The sequence below is a fragment of the Saccoglossus kowalevskii genome, chromosome 19 (genome assembly GCF_978046115.1).
Source record: "Saccoglossus kowalevskii chromosome 19, keSacKowa6.1, whole genome shotgun sequence".
NCBI lineage: Eukaryota > Metazoa > Hemichordata > Enteropneusta > Harrimaniidae > Saccoglossus > Saccoglossus kowalevskii.
In genome coordinates this window covers 32,264,399-32,286,147 of record NC_140659.1, presented here as the reverse complement: position 1 = coordinate 32,286,147, position 21,749 = coordinate 32,264,399, and the positions used below count along the sequence as shown (strand labels likewise).

Genomic DNA, 21,749 nt, shown 5'->3' with positions numbered 1-21,749 from the left:
ATGCCCTTACTTCCATATTAAATGAAGAATGCCTATGGCATTATAGTTATTATGTATATGGTTTGATTCCCTTACTTCCATATTAAATGAAAGAATGCCTGTGGGATTATAGTTATTATGTATGTGGTGTGATGCCCTTACTTCCATATTCAATGAAAGAATGCCTATGGCATTATAGTTATTATATATATGGTGTGATGCCCTTACTTCCATATTAAATGAAAGAAAATCTATGGGATTATAGTTATTATGTATATGGTTTGATGCCCTTACTTCCATATTAAATGAAAGAATGCCTATGGCATTATAGTTATTATGTATGTGGTTTGATGCCCTTACTTCCATATTCAATGAAAGAACACCTATGGCATTATAGTTATTATGTATATGGTTTGATGCCCTTACTTCCATATTCAATGAAAGAATGCCTGTGCGATTATAGTTATTACGTATGTGATTTGATGCCTTTACTTCCATATTAAATGAAAGAATACCTATGGCATTATAGTTATTATGTATGTGGTTTGATGCCCTTACTTCCATATTCAATGAAAGAATACATATGGGATTTTAGTTAGTATGTATGTGGTGTGATGCCCTTACTTCCATATTCAATGAAATAATACATATGGGATTCTAGTTAGTATGTATGTGGTGTGATGCCCTTACTTCCATATTAAATGAAAGAATACATATGGGATTCTAGTTAGTATGTATGTGGTGTGATGCCCTTACTTCCATATTCAATGAAAGAATACATATGGGATTCTAGTTAGTATGTATGTGGTGTGATGCCCTTACTTCCATATTCAATGAAAGAATACATATGGGATTCTAGTTAGTATGTATGTGGTTTGATGCCCTTACTGTCATATTCAATGAAAGAATGCATATGAGATTCTAGTTAGTATGTATGTGGTTTGATGCCCTTACTTCCATATTCAATGAAATAATATATGTGGGATTCTAGTTAGTATGTATGTGGTGTGATGCCCTTACTTCCATATTCAATGAAAGAATACATATGGGATTCTAGTTAGTATGTATGTGGTGTGATGCCCTTACTTCCATATTAAATGAAAGAATACATATGGGATTCTAGTTAGTATGTATGTGGTGTGATGCCCTCACTTCCATATTCAATGAAAGAATACATATGGGATTCTAGTTAGTATGTATGTGGTTTGATGCCCTTACTTCCATATTCAATGAAAGAATACATATGGGATTCTAGTTAGTATGTATGTGGTGTGATGCCCTTACTTCCATATTCAATGAAAGAATACATATGGGATTCTAGTTAGTATGTATGTGGTTTGATGCCCTTACTTCCATATTCAATGAAAGAATACATATGGGATTCTAGTTAGTATGTATGTGATTTGATGCCCTTACTTCCATATTCAATGAAATAATACATATTGGGATTACAGTTATTAAGTGATTTGATGCCATACCTCCATATCAGCTGAGCCACCCACGTCTTTAGCCCATTCATAAGAAACAATCTCGTTATCGTCACTACTCTGTGATCCATCCAGGAGAACGTAACTTCTTGATATTGCAACAACACGTTTTGGTCCTGTATTGGCCACGGGTGGAAAATCAACCTCTGAAAATGAAATAAAATTGTAGTGTAGTGCAGTGCAATCCTATGTTGCTTGGTGTTGTACAACTAGGTATAGTTGGTAAGAATATGGCCTTTAAAATTAGATTCATATTTTTATCACGACTTTACAAAAATAAAAGTCCCATACCGTTAACTACAGGTCTCCATGTATTCTCGGAGCAAGGCTCTGTTAAAAGAAATAATCCGTGTTAAGAATTCTAGTGCATCTAAATGTTACATTGATATACTTTAACAACGTGGTGGGACAATGCGTTATATTCGTTTTATACGTTCTGTAAACATAATAATCTTGTTTTTATTCATAATCGCTATTGTTCTACAACAATAGAAAATTAAGTCTATGGATTTAATTATGCATAATATAATATAAATATTTCTATGGTAAACAGGAATATTATATAATTACCTTTCAATATATTTCTGTACTCCATGCCATCGAAGTATGGGTCAAAACACGCATCGGATAATATGTACTGCATGGTTTCGTAAGAAATTCTGTCAGAAGCCAGTTCTGTTGAACTTCTGCTGTAATAGTCGATCACTATTTGGTCTTCTGGGCAGACGTTTCCGGGGGTTACATGTGCACACGTGTGGACGATGGAAAAGTCAATATAATTGGTGCTCACCACTCGAATGATGCGAGCTAATTGCAAATGAAAAAAATATTTCGTTAAACGGGGAATATGACATTCCTCCAGCACGTTTGAACCACGTATAGCCTGCTGCCCTCGCCAACTAGGATTCGTGTATTTGGCCATCGTCTTACTACTATATCGTGAAACATTGCGATTAGGACGATGCTACCCTTACTGTTAATGAGCAGCTGACGCATTCACAGTGGTTAGCAGATTGTAAAGAGAATCAATCGTAAAAAAATATAAATCTAGAATAGTTTGTCATAGTTGTCGGTTAAAAATGCGTAAAACTGATATTCACTGTTGACCAATAATGGTCTATCCAAAAGAACGATGTTGAAATTTAAAAAAAAAAAAATCTGCACAGAGAAAAGAAAAGAAAAGTTACTGAAACAAACATTTAAAAAATTCCACAAGGAAAGTACTGAAGCAAATGTTTTTAAATAATGATATGAATGAAATGTGATAATTGTACCCTCGAAAAAAATGAACGACCCAGCCTTGATGTATGTCGCGAGTTTTGCTGTCAACTCCGCTAGCATAGTTTCAGAATATGATAAAACAGAATATACTGACATGGTTCATCCGGTAACTTCACTTGCCAAACAGCGTTGTTGTTCTCCAATGGTCGAGCTCTTCCAATAAATGGCAATTGTGAACATTGACCATTCTCCCTGCAACGCAATGCATGGCGGTAATATTGTTGGAATGTGTATATTTAGTAGCCCTGTGCACATCTAAGGTTGTCATCAGGTGGGTAGGTGATTCCCAACTGCATTAGGTGCTTGCGCACTTCAAGTTAAAGAGTGAGTGTACCAAACTGATGATATTATTACATATGCGCATGTACAACTCCACTGTTAACAGAGAAAGATACATCGCAGTGTACGTTTTACTACATTGCTTGAAATTGTTGTGAATTGGAAACTGATGAATTATTGCTGAAACCCTAGCTTCTTATCTTTGTTTGAACTTGTTTATGTAGATTATTTCAAGTACGTCATTTTATCTATGTCATCGCGATAAAACGCCTAGAATGCAATGCCCAACTGTAGGTCATCAAGCTTTGAGCTAACACGTGCAAAAAACTAAATTATGGTTCAAAACCCAGAAATGAATAAGCGAATATTCCTCGGTGATCCCTATCTGGCTATTTATCGGAAAACGGTGTCATGTGTGAGTTGTTCCACTATCGCGGTATGACGTAGTACTCACCGGAGATGACGTATATATTACAATGTACTAATAATTACTTACTCTCTGAGTCCAGGATCTTCTATAAGAACGGTACCATCATCTTGAAGTGTCAGTAGCATTCTTTCGATGTCTGGCTTCGCTGGTTCAATACTGAGGTCGTATGATGACAGTTTGTACCATATGCCCATATACTGCAATAAATATCAACTACTCAATGATATTACAGACTCAAAATTACGGTGGCCGATAATTACCAGTAAGATTTGTATCAAAGATCTGCAGCACACAATGTGCAATTAAAATTTTCATTTCACTGAAAACTTTTATTATTATTTTATTATTGTCGCAAGAAAATAAGTATAATTTGTAACCCAACCATTAATGAGATCTGGCAGTATTAGAGTTGAAGATCATTATTTATGTTGGATGTCAACTGTAGCAATAGAGGACACTTTATCGTAAAAAAACAACAAAATTACATATTCTGAAAAAAATTATATAAAGAAACACAGTAACCATTTTTCTTTCTCCCTCTCCTTCAAGTTTAGTAGATTGTGCTTTGTTACTTCTTTGCTAAAATTCTAGAATTTTGTTTGATTTATCTAAAATGTCTTTATAAATATTAATCAGTAAACAATTCATTTCTTTATTGTAGAACAATGTTCTCTTCGTTTCCAATGTTTTAGAGGGACTGTGGTTATAAATTTTTGACAAAATCTAAAGTTTTCATCCTTCTCTGTTGCATACATTTTTCACAGTATTTCTGACAGGTATTTTTTTCAAATTTAAAGATTGTTTTAAATAACCTATATGTTCTTAATTAATTACTATTTGTTTTCATTATTTTGACTATTATTAAGCTGTTTCTCTAATGATTGAATGTATTCGTGTGTTACATGACTCGAACACAGTAACTACCCCTAACATATATAATGGTTGAATCTGACCATTACACGATACTCACGCTCTCAAGGTCGAAGTCCTTTTCTGTTTGAATGTTGGGAACGTAACATTGGTCTTCAGTCGCGGTAACTTCTTCTGAATAGAAATGAAGAGATCATTACATGAGCCAATTGATCATTCAATCTTTCAATCATTATCTGTATTATCGTTCGATATTATCTTAGTTTACACTTTCTACAAGCACGTAAATGAACAGTATCATCAGATCAACGCATGTCAACCTACTGTTATTGTTCGTATTTTCTCTGATTGGTCCTTACATACATGCATACACTACACTTTATACGTACTTCATACCAACGCAATAACCTTAAACATTGTTCACGTTCGTAACTAGTACTATATCGTCACAGAAAACCCTAAACTTGATCAAGCCCGAGACATAATTTGATTCTTTTTATTTCTGTGAATACACACCAGGTTTGTTAGACGCTCTTTAAAAGTAGGTGTTATTTAAGCAATCGTGTTTTTGTGATCCTAATGTACAAAAAAACTACATAAAGTTTGTTTTTTTCTTCTGAACGTTGTATCAAAGCAAGCTAGAACTTTATTTAAATTACCTGCATAATTCCTGGTTTTACACAACCCTAACTTGTCACAAACTTGGTTTGGTTCCAAACCTTCGTTCACCAGCATTTCGATGATAATACTAGCATACTGTTCTACAAACGTGACGCACTAGACAAATGCAAAATAACTATCATGCATAATTAGTCACCTCATTGAGTGCAAGCTATTTCCAGCTCGCTGTGCGGGGTAGCTCGGGTGATGAAATGTGTTTAGGAATATAAGTATAGTTTCATAACAAGCACTTTTTTCAAACTTAAAATTCACCAGTGTGTGTTTTGGAGCAAAATTTTTAGATTTTGCGTGATTTTATTGACCATCTCAAAATAAGCTGAATGGAAAATAAAAATGACTATTTTGTAATATCTATCAACGACAATCGAACAGATATCACGACTGAATCTACGGAACTGCCCGGTGAAGTTCGTTTATTTGAAAGGAACGTCTGTTGTGGATTACGAATACTGTAACTGTTGAACTACTATTACTTTGAATGCCGACATTCTGCCAACAACACAACTTCAACTTCTCAAATATAATTCGGACTGACTGATGTCCGATTCCACAATTGGTTCAGCATCATCGCTGAATCACTTCTTGGATGTATGAAAGCCCATAAATAGATATGTTACTGATATAATCACGAATTGTACATATGTATATATATGTCATTACTTCTAGTTGAGACTAGTGGTGAGTATGTGTGACATAGTATCCAGTTGTTAGAGTATGTGTGACATGGTACCCAGTTGTAAGTTAGAGTATGTGTGACATGGTACCCAGTTGTTAGAGTATGTGTGACATGGTACCCAGTTGTTAGGGAGAGTATGTGTGACATGGTATCCATTTGTTAGTTAGAGTATGTGTGCCATGGTATCCAGTTGTTAGTTAGAGTATGTGTGACATGGTATCCAGTTGTTAGAGTATGTGTGACATGGTATCCAGTTGTTAGGGAGAGTATGTGTGACATGGTATCCACTTGTTAGTTAGAGTATGTGTGACATGGTATCCAGTTGTTAGTTAGAGTATGTGTGACATGGTATCCAGTTGTTAGGGTAGAGTATGTGTGACATGGTATCCAGTTGTTAGGGAGAGTATGTGTGACATGGTATCTAGTTGTTAGTTAGAGTATGCGTGACATGGTACCCAGTTGTTAGTTAGAGTATGTGTGACATGGTATCCAGTTGTTCGTGAGAGTATGTGTGACATGGTATCCATTTGTTTTGAGAGTATGTGTGACATGGTATCCAGTCGTTAGCGGTGAGAGTATGTGTGACATGGTATCCAGTTGTTAGTGAGAGTATGTGTAACATGGTATCCATTTGTTTCGAGAGTATGTGTGACATGGTATCCAGTTGTTAGGGAGAGTATGTGTGACATGGTACCCAGTTGTTAGCGGTGACAGTATGTGTGACACGGTATCCAGTTGTTAGCGGTGAGAGTATGTGTGACATGGTATCCATTTGTTTCGAGAGTATGTGTGACATGGTATCCAGTTGTTAGCGGTGAGAGTATGTGTGACATGGTATCCAGTTGTTAGTGGTGAGAGTATGTGTGACATGGTATCCAGTTGTTAGCGGTGATAGTATGTGTGACATGGTACCCAGTCGTTAGCGGTGAGAGTATGTGTGACATGGTATCCAGTCGTTAGCGGTGAGAGTATGTGTGACATGGTATCCATTTGTTTCGAGAGTATGTGTGACATGGTATCCAGTTGTTAGCGGTGAGAGTATGTGTGACATGGTATCCAGTTGTTAGCGGTGAGAGTATGTGTGACATGGTATCCAGTTGTTAGCGGTGATAGTATGTGTGACATGGTACCCAGTTGTTAGCGGTGAGAGTATGTGTGACATGGTATCCATTTGTTTCGAGAGTATGTGTGACATGGTATCCAGTTGTTAGCGGTGAAAGTATGTGTGACATGGTATCCAGTTGTTTCGAGAGTATGTGTGACATGGTATCCAGTTGTTAGCGGTGAGAGTATGTGTGACATGGTACCCAGTCATTAGCGGTGAGAGTATGTGTGACATGGTACCCAGTCGTTAGCGGTGAGAGTATGTGTGACATGGTACCCAGTCGTTAGCGGTGAGAGTATGTGTGACATGGTACCCAGTCGTTAGCGGTGAGAGTATGTGTGACATGGTACCCAGTCGTTAGCGGTGAGAGTATGTGTGACATGGTACCCAGTCGTTAGTGGTGAGAGTATGTGTGACATGGTACCCAGTCGTTAGCCGTGAGAGTATGTGTGACATGGTACCAAGTCGTTAGCGGTGAGAGTATGTGTGACATGGTACCCAGTCGTTAGGGAGAGTATGAGTGACATGGTACCCAGTCGTTAGGGAGAGTATGTGTGACATGGTATCCAGTTGTTAGGGAGAGTATGTGTGACATGGTATCCAGTTGTTAGGGAGAGTATGTGTGACATGGTATCCAGTTGTTAGCGGTGATAGTATGTGTGACATGGTACCCAGTTGTTAGCGGTGAAAGTATGTGTGACATGGTATCCATTTGTTTCGAGAGTATGTGTGACATGGTATCTAGGTGTTAGCGGTGAGAGTATGTGTGACATGGTATCTAGTTGTTAGCGGTGAGAGTATGTGTGACATGGTATCCAGTTGTTAACGGTCATAGTATGTGTGACATGGTACCCAGTTGTTAGCGGTGAGAGTATGGGTGACATGGTATCCATTTGTTTCGAGAGTATGTGTGACATGGTATCTAGTTGTAAGCGGTGAGAGTATGTGTGACATGGTATCTAGTTGTTAGCGGTGAGAGTATGTGTGACATGGTATCTAGTTGTTAGCGGTGAGAGTATGTGTGACATGGTATCCAGTTGTTAGTTAGAGTATGTGTGACATGGTATCCATTTGTTTCGAGAGTATGTGTGACTTGGTATCCATTTGTTTCGAGAGTATGTGTGACATGGTATCCAGTTGTTAGCGGTGAGAGTATGTGTGACATGGTATCCAGTTGTTAGGGAGAGTATGTGTGACATGGTATCCAGTTGTTAGGGAGAGTATGTGTGACATGGTATCCAGTTGTTAGGGAGAGTATGTGTGACATGGTATCCATTTGTTAGGGAGAGTATGTGTGACATGGTACCCAGTCGTTAGCGGTGAGAGTATGTGTGACATGGTATCCAGTTGTTAGGGAGAGTATGTGTGACATGGTATCCAGTTGTTAGGGAGAGTATGTGTGACATGGTATCCAGTTGTTAGCGGTGAGAGTATGTGTGACATGGTATCCAGTCATTAGCGGTGAGATTATGTGTGACATGGTATCCAGTCGTTAGCGGTGAGAGTATGTGTGACATGGTATCCAGTCGTTAGTGGTGAGAGTATGTGTGACATGGTATCCAGTTGTTAGGGAGAGTATGTGTGACATGGTATCCAGTTGTTAGGGAGAGTATGTGTGACATGGTATCCAGTTGTTAGAGAGAGTATGTGTTACATGGTATCCAGTTGTTAGGGAGAGTATGTGTGACATGGTATCCAGTTGTTAGGGAGAGTATGTGTGACATGGTATCCAGTTGTTAGGGAGAGTATGTGTGACATGGTATCCAGTTGTTAGGGAGAGCATGTGTGACATGGTATCCAGTTGTTAGGGAGAGTATGTGTGACATGGTATCCAGTTGTTAGGGAGAGTATGTGTGACATGGTATCCAGTTGTTAGGGAGAGTATGTGTGACATGGTATCCAGTTGTTAGGGAGAGTATGTGTGACATGGTATCCAGTTGTTAGGGAGAGTATGTGTGACATGGTATCCAGTTGTTAGCGGTGAGAGTATGTGTGACATGGTATCCAGTTGTTAGCGGTGAGAGTATGTGTGACATGGTATCCAGTTGTTAGCGGTGAGAGAATGTGTGACATGGTATCCAGTTGTTAGCGGTGATAGTATGTGTGACATGGTATCCAGTTGTTAGCGGTGAGAGTATGTGTGACATGGTATCCAGTTGTTAGCGGTGATAGTATGTGTGACACGGTACCCAGTTGTTAGCGGTGATAGTATGTGTGACACGGTACCCAGTTGTTAGCGGTGATAGTATGTATGACATGGTATCCAGCCGTTAGCGGTGAGAGTATGTGTGACATGGTATCCAGTCGTTAGCGGTGAGAGTATGTGTGACATGGTATCCAGTCGTTAGCAGTGAGAGTATGTGTGACATAGTATCCAGTTGTTAGCGGTGAGAGTATGTGTGACATGTTATCCAGTTGTTAGGGAGAGTATGTGTGACATGGTATTCAGTTGTTAGGGAGAGTATGTGTGACATGGTATCCAGTTGTTAGGGAGAGTATGTGTGACATGGTATCCAGTTGTTAGGGAGAGTATGTGTGACATGGTATCCAGTTGTTAGGGAGAGTATGTGTGACATGGTATCCAGTTGTTAGGAAGAGTGTGTGTGACATGGTATCCAGTTGTTAGGAAGAGTATGTGTGACATGGTACCCAGTCGTTAGGGAGAGTATGTGTGACATGGTATCCAGTTGTTAGGGAGAGTATGTGTGACATGGTATCCAGTTGTTAGGGAGAGTATGTGTGACATGGTATCCAGTTGTTAGCGTTGATAGTATGTGTGACATGGTACCCAGTTGTTAGCGGTGAGAGTATGTGTGACATGGTATCCATTTGTTTCAAGAGTATGTGTGACATGGTATCTAGTTGTTAGCGGTGAGAGTATGTGTGACATGGTATCTAGTTGTTAGCGGTGAGAGTATGTGTGACATGGTATCCAGTTGTTAGCGGTCATAGTATGTGTGACATGGTACCCAGTTGTTAGCGGTGAGAGTATGTGTGACATGGTATCCATTTGTTTCGAGAGTATGTGTGACATGGTATCTAGTTGTTAGCGGTGAGAGTATGTGTGACATGGTATCTAGTTGTTAGCGGTGAGAGTATGTGTGACATGGTATCTAGTTGTTAGCGGTGAGAGTATGTGTGACATGGTATCCAGTTGTTAGTTAGAGTATGTGTGACATGGTATCCATTTGTTTCGAGAGTATGTGTGACTTGGTATCCATTTGTTTCGAGAGTATGTGTGACATGGTATCCAGTTGTTAGCGGTGAGAGTATGTGTGACATGGTATCCAGTTGTTAGGGAGAGTATGTGTGACATGGTATCCAGTTATTAGGGAGAGTATGTGTGACATGGTATCCAGTTGTTAGGGAGAGTATGTGCGACATGGTATCCATTTGTTAGGGAGAGTATGTGTGACATGGTACCCAGTCGTTAGCGGTGAGAGTATGTGTGACATGGTATCCAGTTGTTAGCGGTGAGATTATGTGTGACATGGTATCCAGTCGTTAGCGGTGAGAGTATGTGTGACATGGTATCCATTTGTTTCGAGAGTATGTGTGACTTGGTATCCATTTGTTTCGAGAGTATGTGTGACATGGTATCCAGTTGTTAGCGGTGAGAGTATGTGTGACATGGTATCCAGTTGTTAGGGAGAGTATGTGTGACATGGTATCCAGTTGTTAGGGAGAGTATGTGTGACATGGTATCCAGTTGTTCGTGAGAGTATGTGTGACATGGTATCCATTTGTTTTGAGAGTATGTGTGACATGGTATCCAGTCGTTAGCGGTGAGAGTATGTGTGACATGGTATCCAGTTGTTAGTGAGAGTATGTGTAACATGGTATCCATTTGTTTCGAGAGTATGTGTGACATGGTATCCAGTTGTGAGGGAGAGTATGTGTGACATGGTACCCAGTTGTTAGCGGTGACAGTATGTGTGACACGGTATCCAGTTGTTAGCGGTGAGAGTATGTGTGACATGGTATCCATTTGTTTCGAGAGTATGTGTGACATGGTATCCAGTTGTTAGCGGTGAGAGTATGTGTGACATGGTATCCAGTTGTTAGTGGTGAGAGTATGTGTGACATGGTATCCAGTTGTTAGCGGTGATAGTATGTGTGACATGGTACCCAGTCGTTAGCGGTGAGAGTATGTGTGACATGGTATCCAGTCGTTAGCGGTGAGAGTATGTGTGACATGGTATCCATTTGTTTCGAGAGTATGTGTGACATGGTATCCAGTTGTTAGCGGTGAGAGTATGTGTGACATGGTATCCAGTTGTTAGCGGTGAGAGTATGTGTGACATGGTATCCAGTTGTTAGCGGTGCTAGTATGTGTGACATGGTACCCAGTTGTTAGCGGTGAGAGTATGTGTGACATGGTATCCATTTGTTTCGAGAGTATGTGTGACATGGTATCCAGTTGTTAGCGGTGAAAGTATGTGTGACATGGTATCCAGTTGTTTCGAGAGTATGTGTGACATGGTATCCAGTTGTTAGCGGTGAGAGTATGTGTGACATGGTACCCAGTCATTAGCGGTGAGAGTATGTGTGACATGGTACCCAGTCGTTAGCGGTGAGAGTATGTGTGACATGGTACCCAGTCGTTAGCGGTGAGAGTATGTGTGACATGGTACCCAGTCGTTAGCGGTGAGAGTATGTGTGACATGGTACCCAGTCGTTAGTGGTGAGAGTATGTGTGACATGGTACCCAGTCGTTAGCCGTGAGAGTATGTGTGACATGGTACCAAGTCGTTAGCGGTGAGAGTATGTGTGACATGGTATCCAGTCGTTAGCAGTGAGAGTATGTGTGACATGGTATCCAGTTGTTAGGGAGAGTATGTGTGACATGGTACCCAGTTGTTAGCGGTGAGAGTATGTGTGACATGGTATCCAGTCGTTAGCAGTGAGAGTATGTGTGACATGGTATCCAGTTGTTAGGGAGAGTATGTGTGACATGGTATCCAGTTGTTAGGAAGAGTGTGTGTGACATGGTATCCAGTTGTTAGGAAGAGTATGTGTGACATGGTACCCAGTTGTTAGCGGTGAGAGTATGTGTGACATGGTATCCAGTCGTTAGCAGTGAGAGTATGTGTGACATAGTATCCAGTTGTTAGCGGTGAGAGTATGTGTGACATGTTATCCAGTTGTTAGGGAGAGTATGTGTGACATGGTATCCAGTTGTTAGGGAGAGTATGTGTGACATGGTATCCAGTTGTTAGGGAGAGTATGTGTGACATGGTATCCAGTTGTTAGGGAGAGTATGTGTGACATGGTATCCAGTTGTTAGGGAGAGTATGTGTGACATGGTATCCAGTTGTTAGGAAGAGTGTGTGTGACATGGTATCCAGTTGTTAGGAAGAGTATGTGTGACATGGTACCCAGTCGTTAGGGAGAGTATGTGTGACATGGTATCCAGTTGTTAGGGAGAGTATGTGTGACATGGTATCCAGTTGTTAGGGAGAGTATGTGTGACATGGTATCCAGTTGTTAGCGTTGAGAGTATGTGTGACATGGTATCCATTTGTTTCAAGAGTATGTGTGACATGGTATCTAGTTGTTAGCGGTGAGAGTATGTGTGACATGGTATCTAGTTGTTAGCGGTGAGAGTATGTGTGACATGGTATCCAGTTGTTAGCGGTCATAGTATGTGTGACATGGTACCCAGTTGTTAGCGGTGAGAGTATGTGTGACATGGTATCCATTTGTTTCGAGAGTATGTGTGACATGGTATCTAGTTGTTAGCGGTGAGAGTATGTGTGACATGGTATCTAGTTGTTAGCGGTGAGAGTATGTGTGACATGGTATCTAGTTGTTAGCGGTGAGAGTATGTGTGACATGGTATCCAGTTGTTAGTTAGAGTATGTGTGACATGGTATCCATTTGTTTCGAGAGTATGTGTGACTTGGTATCCATTTGTTTCGAGAGTATGTGTGACATGGTATCCAGTTGTTAGCGGTGAGAGTATGTGTGACATGGTATCCAGTTGTTAGGGAGAGTATGTGTGACATGGTATCCAGTTGTTAGGGAGAGTATGTGTGACATGGTATCCAGTTGTTAGGGAGAGTATGTGCGACATGGTATCCATTTGTTAGGGAGAGTATGTGTGACATGGTACCCAGTCGTTAGCGGTGAGAGTATGTGTGACATGGTATCCAGTTGTTAGCGGTGAGATTATGTGTGACATGGTATCCAGTCGTTAGCGGTGAGAGTATGTGTGACATGGTATCCATTTGTTTCGAGAGTATGTGTGACTTGGTATCCATTTGTTTCGAGAGTATGTGTGACATGGTATCCAGTTGTTAGCGGTGAGAGTATGTGTGACATGGTATCCAGTTGTTAGGGAGAGTATGTGTGACATGGTATCCAGTTGTTAGGGAGAGTATGTGTGACATGGTATCCAGTTGTTAGGGAGAGTATGTGTGACATGGTATCCATTTGTTAGGGAGAGTATGTGTGACATGGTACCCAGTCGTTAGCGGTGAGAGTATGTGTGACATGGTATCCAGTTGTTAGGGAGAGTATGTGTGACATGGTATCCAGTTGTTAGGGAGAGTATGTGTGACATGGTATCCAGTTGTTAGCGGTGAGAGTATGTGTGACATGGTATCCAGTCATTAGCGGTGAGATTATGTGTGACATGGTATCCAGTCGTTAGCGGTGAGAGTATGTGTGACATGGTATCCAGTCGTTAGCGGTGAGAGTATGTGTGACATGGTATCCAGTTGTTAGGGAGAGTATGTGTGACATGGTATCCAGTTGTTAGGGAGAGTATGTGTGACATGGTATCCAGTTGTTAGAGAGAGTATGTGTTACATGGTATCCAGTTGTTAGGGAGAGTATGTGTGACATGGTATCCAGTTGTTAGGGAGAGTATGTGTGACATGGTATCCAGTTGTTAGGGAGAGTATGTGTGACATGGTATCCAGTTGTTAGGGAGAGCATGTGTGACATGGTATCCAGTTGTTAGGGAGAGTATGTGTGACATGGTATCCAGTTGTTAGGGAGAGTATGTGTGACATGGTATCCAGTTGTTAGGGAGAGTATGTGTGACATGGTATCCAGTTGTTAGGGAGAGTATGTGTGACATGGTATCCAGTTGTTAGGGAGAGTATGTGTGACATGGTATCCAGTTGTTAGGGAGAGTATGTGTGACATGGTATCCAGTTGTTAGCGGTGAGAGTATGTGTGACATGGTATCCAGTTGTTAGCGGTGAGAGTATGTGTGACATGGTATCCAGTTGTTAGCGGTGAGAGTATGTGTGACATGGTATCCTGTTGTTAGCGGTGATAGTATGTGTGACATGGTATCCAGTTGTTAGCGGTGAGAGTATGTGTGACATGGTATCCAGTTGTTAGCGGTGATAGTATGTGTGACACGGTACCCAGTTGTTAGCGGTGATAGTATGTGTGACATGGTACCCAGTTGTTAGCGGTGATAGTATGTATGACATGGTATCCAGTCGTTAGCGGTGAGAGTATGTGTGACATGGTATCCAGTCGTTGGCGGTGAGAGTATGTGTGACATGGTATCCAGTCATTAGCAGTGAGAGTATGTGTGACATAGTATCCAGTCGTTAGCGGTGAGAGTATGTGTGACATGTTATCCAGTTGTTAGGGAGAGTATGTGTGACATGGTATCCAGTTGTTAGGGAGAGTATGTGTGACATGGTATCCAGTTGTTAGGGAGAGTATGTGTGACATGGTATCCAGTTGTTAGGGAGAGTATGTGTGACATGGTATCCAGTTGTTAGGGAGAGTATGTGTGACATGGTATCCAGTTGTTAGGAAGAGTGTGTGTGACATGGTATCCAGTTGTTAGGAAGAGTATGTGTGACATGGTACCCAGTCGTTAGGGAGAGTATGTGTGACATGGTATCCAGTTGTTAGGGAGAGTATGTGTGACATGGTATCCAGTTGTTAGGGAGAGTATGTGTGACATGGTATCCAGTTGTTAGGGAGAGTATGTGTGACATGGTATCCAGTTGTTAGGGAGAGTATGTGTGACATGGTATCCAGTTGTTAGGAAGAGTGTGTGTGACATGGTATCCAGTTGTTAGGAAGAGTATGTGTGACATGGTACCCAGTCGTTAGGGAGAGTATGTGTGACATGGTATCCAGTTGTTAGGGTAGAGTATGTGTGACATGGTATCCAGTTGTTAGGGTAGAGTATGTGTGACATGGTATCCAGTTGTTAGGGTAGAGTATGTGTGACATGGTATCCAGTTGTTAGGGTAGAGTATGTGTGACATGGTATCCAGTTGTTAGGGTAGAGTATGTGTGACATGGTATCCAGTTGTTAGGGTAGAGTATGTGTGACATGGTATCCAGTTGTTAGGGTAGAGTATGTGTGACATGGTATCCAGTTGTTAGGGTAGAGTATGTGTGACATGGTATCCAGTTGTTAGGGTAGAGTATGTGTGACATGGTATCCAGTTGTTAGGGTAGAGTATGTGTGACATAGTATCCAGTTGTTAGGGTAGAGTATGTGTGACATGGTATCCAGTTGTTAGGGTAGAGTATGTGTGACATGGTATCCAGTTGTTAGGGTAGAGTATGTGTGACATGGTATCCAGTTGTTAGGGTAGAGTATGTGTGACATGGTATCCAGTTGTTAGGGTAGAGTATGTGTGACATGGTATCCAGTTGTTAGGGTAGAGTATGTGTGACATGGTATCCAGTTGATTGGGTAGGGTAGAGTATGTGTGACATGGTATCCAGTTGATAGGGTAGAGTATGTGTGACATGGTAGCCAGTTGATAGGGTAGGGTAGAGTATGTGTGACATGGTATCCAGTTGATAGGGTAGAGTATGTGTGACATGGTAGCCAGTTGTTAGTGTAGAGTATGTGTGACATGGTATCCAGTTGTTAGGGTAGAGTATGTGTGACATGGTATCCAGTTGTTAGGGTAGAGTATGTGTGACATGGTATCCAGTTGTTAGGGTAGAGTATGTGTGACATGGTATCCAGTTGTTAGGGTAGAGTATGTGTGACATGGTATCCAGTTGATAGGGTAGGGTAGAGTATGTGTGACATGGTATCCAGTTGATAGGGTAGAGTATGTGTGACATGGTAGCCAGTTGTTAGGGTAGAGTATGTGTGACATGGTATCCAGTTGTTAGGGTAGAGTATGTGTGACATGGTATCCAGTTGTTAGGGTAGAGTATGTGTGACATGGTATCCAGTTGATAGGGTAGAGTATGTTTGACATGGTATCCAGTTGATAGGGTAGAGTATGTGTGACATGGTATCCAGTTGATAGGGTAGAGTATGTGTGACAAGGTATCCAGTTGATAGGGTAGGGTAGAGTATGTGTGACATGGTATCCAGTTGATAGGGTAGGGTAGAGTATGTGTGACATGGTATCCAGTTGGTAGGGTAGAGTATGTGTGACATGGTATCCAGTTGATAGGGTAGGGTAGAGTATGTGTGACATGGTATCCAGTTGATAGGGTAGGGTAGAGTATGTGTGACATGGTATCCAGTTGATAGGGTAGGGTAGAGTATGTGTGACATGGTATGCAGTTGATAGGGTAGGGTAGAGTATGTGTGACATGGTATCCAGTTGATAGGGTAGGGTAGAGTATGTGTGACATGGTATCAGTTGATAGGGTAGGGTAGAGTATGTGTGACATGGTATCCAGTTGATAGGGTAGGGTAGAGTATGTGTGACATGGTATCCAGTTGATAGGGTAGGGTAGAGTATGTGTGACATGGTATCCAGTTGATAGGGTAGAGTATGTGTGACATGGTAGCCAGTTGTTAGGGTAGAGTATGTGTGACATGGTATCCAGTTGTTAGGGTAGAGTATGTGTGACATGGTATCCAGTTGTTAGGGTAGAGTATGTGTGACATGGTATCCAGTTGTTAGGGTAGAGTATGTGTGACATGGTATCCAGTTGTTAGCGAAGAGTATGTGTGACATGGTATCCAGTTGTTAGGGTAGAGTATGTGTGACATGGTATCCAGTTGTTAGGGTAGAGTATGTGTGACATGGTATCCAGTTGTTAGGCTAGAGTATGTGTGACATGGTATCCAGTTGTCAGGGAGAGTATGTGTGACATGGTATCCAGTTGTTAGCGAGAGTACAATTTGCCGAAATACATTAACTTCTCATTTACAGCAAGATGTACTCTGCTGACACCTAGAACACGCAAAGGCTTTCCAAAAACATTGAATAACGCATAGTCCCCACTCGTACTGACTATCTCTGATTTTCTCATACGTTTGAACGATGTTCCCTAAGTTGTAAATTGAACTGATGTGATTTTCTTACCTGGTCTTTGGTTCCGGCTGGTAATAACTGGCATGCTCTGGTAAGTTCTGCCTTTATTTCATCCTCAGTCTTGCTTTCCTTTATCCAATTGTCGATTTCAGTTACCGCCCATTGACAGATAGTGCATGGAACATCTCCCTGGAATACAATATATATCAAATATTGGATGTGTCGGATACTTGCTCTCGAGTCACTTACTCTATTGATTTTGTAAATACTAAAACAAAATTGAAATACGAAACTGACGACTTGTATTTTAATCAAGTTATATACTCGAGGCATTATTAGTAAAATTTGGTTAATTGTCGATTTAACAAATAACAGAACACTTGATCGCCGTCACCTGCATGTACAGGGGTATGGATGGGGTGAGGGTACTGCGGCATGGTGGCGAGACGTACGAGCCAAAGCAAGTATGACTGAATTCAGTTACTCATGAACGTGGTACAGATGGTTATCTACATACTCGTGGCAAAAGACTTTCAACACTTTGTTGGCATCATTCTTACCATAGCTTCTTTATTGAGCTCGTCTACTGGTATCTTCGAAGGCTTGATTTGTTTCTGGATATTCTCAATCAGTCTTTCGGGTTCTCCGATATCTTTAACCAGTCTCTCGGATTCCCTGATATCTTCCTTTATGTTCTTATAAAACGTGTTCTTCTTATGACGCCCTTCTTCCGGAATTTCGGGGTAATAGTACGGTTTATACAACATGGCGTCGTCAACACATGACCCAATACCTGGACATATACTGCTGGGTTTCTGGTATCAATTTAATAATATATGATCAAAAGTTACGTATACTGTATTTATAAATTATTATCTTTGTTCACACATAATCGGAATCGGTAATATGCATATGTGAAAGCTATGTCTCTCCATATGTTCCTTTCCTATTCTGTCCTAGGAACACACGCTATGTACCAACTATGCGGTCTTATAATTGAACAGGTTTTTGTGTATTTTTTTGATGGCCGAATCAAAACAGGGACTTAATCGGAATTTGGATGGGTACAAACATTGAGATTGGATGCCAAGTTATGAAGTATTTTGTGAATACATGATGATATATAAAAAAAAACACTAGCTCAACAATCATGGCACACTTGTGTAATAACATACACAATTTAATCACTGATTTCTGTAAATTTACCTTTGCGCTCAAAACATAAATGTAAGTCATTTTGAATTGGGCTAATAGGTTTGAAGATTTGAGGAAAAAACCGTGTCATACGTTTACACGGGAAACTGATTAATTTGTATTTTAATTTAAAATGTTTGAGGTCTGAAGTAAAAGAATTTTGCTCATTAGTTGATATATATATTGATATGGTTTATTGATATTTGAACTTATCTTCGAATAGTGGGATAACCACTGATGTGGCATGGGAATCATACTTGAACGAAAAAAATACGCACAAAGATCTTTCAAATAATACCATACATAAATATTCCTCCTGCTGACGTCACTTACTCATCTGATTCATGAACTAAATTCAAAACTGTCAAGGTACGTGAGCAAACATTTTGTTAATCAAATGTCCGGCGGAGGGTTGTTAATACGTAGTTTTATTAGTATGAAAATTTAACACGTGGTAACGTTCAACCAATGAAGACACGCCTTACCTCTCCTTGTTCTAGAGCATCTAATATATCATCGATGTACCTGTAGACAAGAGATGAGCATTTTTCACGCATAGATCCCTTCAGCAATTCACATACATCTAATACATCAGTATACACTTTGTATCTGGGCCTAATGTCGTCAACAGAGTAAGATGAGATCTCCACAGATGCTTCGACTACCGAATCGCAGATGAAACATTCAACAGCTGCAAGGCGATATACACAAATATATACATATTAGTAAACTGATTTGAATATTTAGCGTTCATAAGCACACTAGTATATATAATTCTCAAGGTTCAAGTATTTAAAATATGTTCTACTACTAGTATATAACCACAATTTGTTAAAGAATGTTGTGTACCTCCTCTCAAATCACGTGACATGTCCATGAGAACCGATACGATACGATGCATTCTAATTTACATGTATATTATTATTTTGCAAATACATGTATTGTGTTTGGACACTCCCGTGTACTACACGACGTTGACATTGATATATAAACAACAAAGTTCGAATCTAAAACTATGAATTGTAAAATGAAATGGTGATACGTCATCGTTTCTTTGTGGCCGTAGTACTTTGATCTCAGGTCACATTGACATGTGCCAAGCTAGAATGTCAAGTGGCATGTAGACAGTTGAGGGCGTTACATTCCTTTATACTTTCTTTCACTGCAATTCCGATGGTTCTCGTGTATTCACGATCACACGAGAACCGAACTTAATCTGTGAGCACATACTTGTAATCTGTGAGCACAAACCTTGTAATCTGTGAGCACAAACCTGTAATCTGTGAATATAAACTTGTAATCTGTGAACACAAACTTGTTATCTGTGAGCACAAACTTGTAATCTGTGATCACAAATTTGTAATCTGTGAGCACAAACTTGTAATCTGTGAACACAAACTTGTAATCTGTGAGCACAAACTTGTAGTCTGTGAGCACAAATTTGTAATCTGTGAGCACAAACTTGTAATCTGTGAGCACAAACTTGTAATCTGTGAGCACAAACTTGTAATCTGTGAGCACAAACTTGAAATCTGTGAGCACAAACTTGTAATCTGTGAACACAAACTTGTAATCTGTGAACACAAACTTGTAATCTGTGAGCACAAACTTGTAGTCTGTGAGCACAAATTTGTAATCTGTGAGCACAAACTTGTAATCTGTGAGCACAAACTTGTAATCTGTGAGCACAAACTTGTAATCTGAGCACAAACTTGAAATCTGTGAGCACAAACTTGTAATCTGTGAACGCAAACTTGTAATCTGTGAACACAAACTTGTAATCTGTGAACACAAACTTGTAATCTGTGAGCACAAACGTGTAATCTGTGAGCACAAACGTGTTATCTGTGACCACAACATGTAATCTGTGAGCACAAACTTGTAATCTGTGAACACAAACTTGTAATCTGTGAGCACAAACTTGTAATCTGTGACCACAAACTTGTGATCTGTGGGCACAAACGTGTAATCTGTGAACACAAACTTGTGATCTGTGAGCACAAACGTGTAATCTGTGAGCACAAACGTTTAATCTGTGAGCACAAACCCGTAATCTGTGAGCACAAACTTGTAATCTGTGAGCACAAACTTGTAATCTGTGAGCACAAACTTGGTATTATATAGTTTATATGGTATCTCAGTTGAGTCAATTTTGACTACATAATTCACTTACTTGAATCGAAACCTCCGACGTCGTCAATCATTTCTATGGTGGCCACATATTCAGTGAATTTCTTAATATCACTGACGGTCTTCTCAAATCGTTGGTCTAATTTAGCAATCTCGTTATCTAACTTCATCAGTTCTTCATCTCTCTTCGACAAGTACCCAGTGCATAAACCCAGACGAGTACATATCCTCTCAGGGCTCTGTGCAGGAAAGGTGAAGTCATATTACGGCACAATTAGTTCAATATAAAATAGCAACGAAAGAAAAAGTAAGAACCAAATTGCAATTTCCCAAAATGTAAATTTTTGGCAATCGGTTTCCTTCAAATCAGTGCGCAGACGACCATACTGCACTGATCGGACACGGTAATACCAGGTCGATTACGTAAAGAATTCAATAATGATAGCATGGATACATTACCAGTTCTGCTCTGATCATTGCAAAAAGTTCATCGATGTGCTGGTCAACAAATTGTTTACACTCTGCAGTTCTATTTACTTGAGTCACCTCACAGGCGCGTTCCAACATTAAGCGAATAAGGGCCTATGAAAAAAACAATACGTTGGTAGAGGTGTCTGACATGGTACCGGCGACCACTCACCGACAATAGTTACACCAACAAGAAGAAAATGTTATATTTGGTCAAACTGTGTTCTGGTGAGAAACATCTAAAGATGACCATTTTCACGTAAACTGTAGAGTGAATCAGTGAAAATCTCTGGTATGAATGATAGAGTAAATTTACCAACTGCAATACAAAATTTACCATTGCTTGTTTCTGTTTACCCTCATTATATAAAATGAGTTGGTCAAGAAACCCTTACTTTAAAAACTTAGTGGTAAATGCTGACAAATTACGCAGCTTTTTTCGGAGAAAGGTTTCATATGATATTTGAAGAACGAGTATCGAAAAAAAAAACATCAACGTAATTTGCATATTTGAGAAATAATATTTGCTTTTGTTTGTTTCACCCACCTCAGTTTGATTACTCGCTACTCGGTCGTAGATCAAGTGCGTTACTTTAAGACATGTGTCACACAGAAACGTCTGTTGTTCTTCTAACGACTTGCCCGGTACCACAACGGGGCCTTTGATTAGATCTACTTTCACGGGACTAGCCGAAGCTGAGTGTAAACATACAAAAACGTTTGATCAATTGCTTGGCTTTATCTACCCATCTTACCTTTCTAAATGTATTTCATCCAATGCACGCAGAAATTAACGCAATTCCTTACAACGTGTAATGTCCATTAAAATAAACCCTATGCATTGAAAGTTGAAAATGACAAAAATATGACTTTAAATTAAAGTCAGCAATGATATAGTAAACATCGTATAGCGGGGAAGTGATATATAGTCTATATAGTTTCTAAA

The 21,749-nt window shown here is 40.0% G+C and overlaps 1 protein-coding gene and 1 non-coding gene across 2 annotated transcripts in view; both read right to left on the bottom strand.

Annotated features, from left to right (window-relative positions):
• LOC102802655 (uncharacterized) overlaps nucleotides 1-21,749 on the bottom strand; it is a 37,708-nt gene that overhangs the window by 12,229 nt on the left and 3,730 nt on the right. Inside the window, exons 2-14 of the mRNA XM_006814958.3 lie at nucleotides 21,351-21,499; nucleotides 20,795-20,917; nucleotides 20,379-20,574; nucleotides 18,691-18,896; nucleotides 17,572-17,826; nucleotides 17,063-17,200; nucleotides 4,986-5,103; nucleotides 4,427-4,500; nucleotides 3,523-3,653; nucleotides 2,842-2,939; nucleotides 2,037-2,273; nucleotides 1,758-1,796; nucleotides 1,458-1,612 (exon numbers count right to left, since the gene is read on the bottom strand). Of these exons, the coding sequence (XP_006815021.2) occupies nucleotides 1,458-1,612; nucleotides 1,758-1,796; nucleotides 2,037-2,273; nucleotides 2,842-2,939; nucleotides 3,523-3,653; nucleotides 4,427-4,500; nucleotides 4,986-5,103; nucleotides 17,063-17,200; nucleotides 17,572-17,826; nucleotides 18,691-18,896; nucleotides 20,379-20,574; nucleotides 20,795-20,917; nucleotides 21,351-21,499 (1,919 nt within the window). The remainder of the gene's footprint in view (nucleotides 1-1,457; nucleotides 1,613-1,757; nucleotides 1,797-2,036; nucleotides 2,274-2,841; nucleotides 2,940-3,522; nucleotides 3,654-4,426; nucleotides 4,501-4,985; nucleotides 5,104-17,062; nucleotides 17,201-17,571; nucleotides 17,827-18,690; nucleotides 18,897-20,378; nucleotides 20,575-20,794; nucleotides 20,918-21,350; nucleotides 21,500-21,749) is intronic.
• Mir4831 (microRNA mir-4831) lies at nucleotides 16,856-16,946 on the bottom strand. The gene is given in 1 exon segment (NR_038794.1): nucleotides 16,856-16,946. It is a non-coding gene; the product is annotated as a microRNA mir-4831 (primary transcript).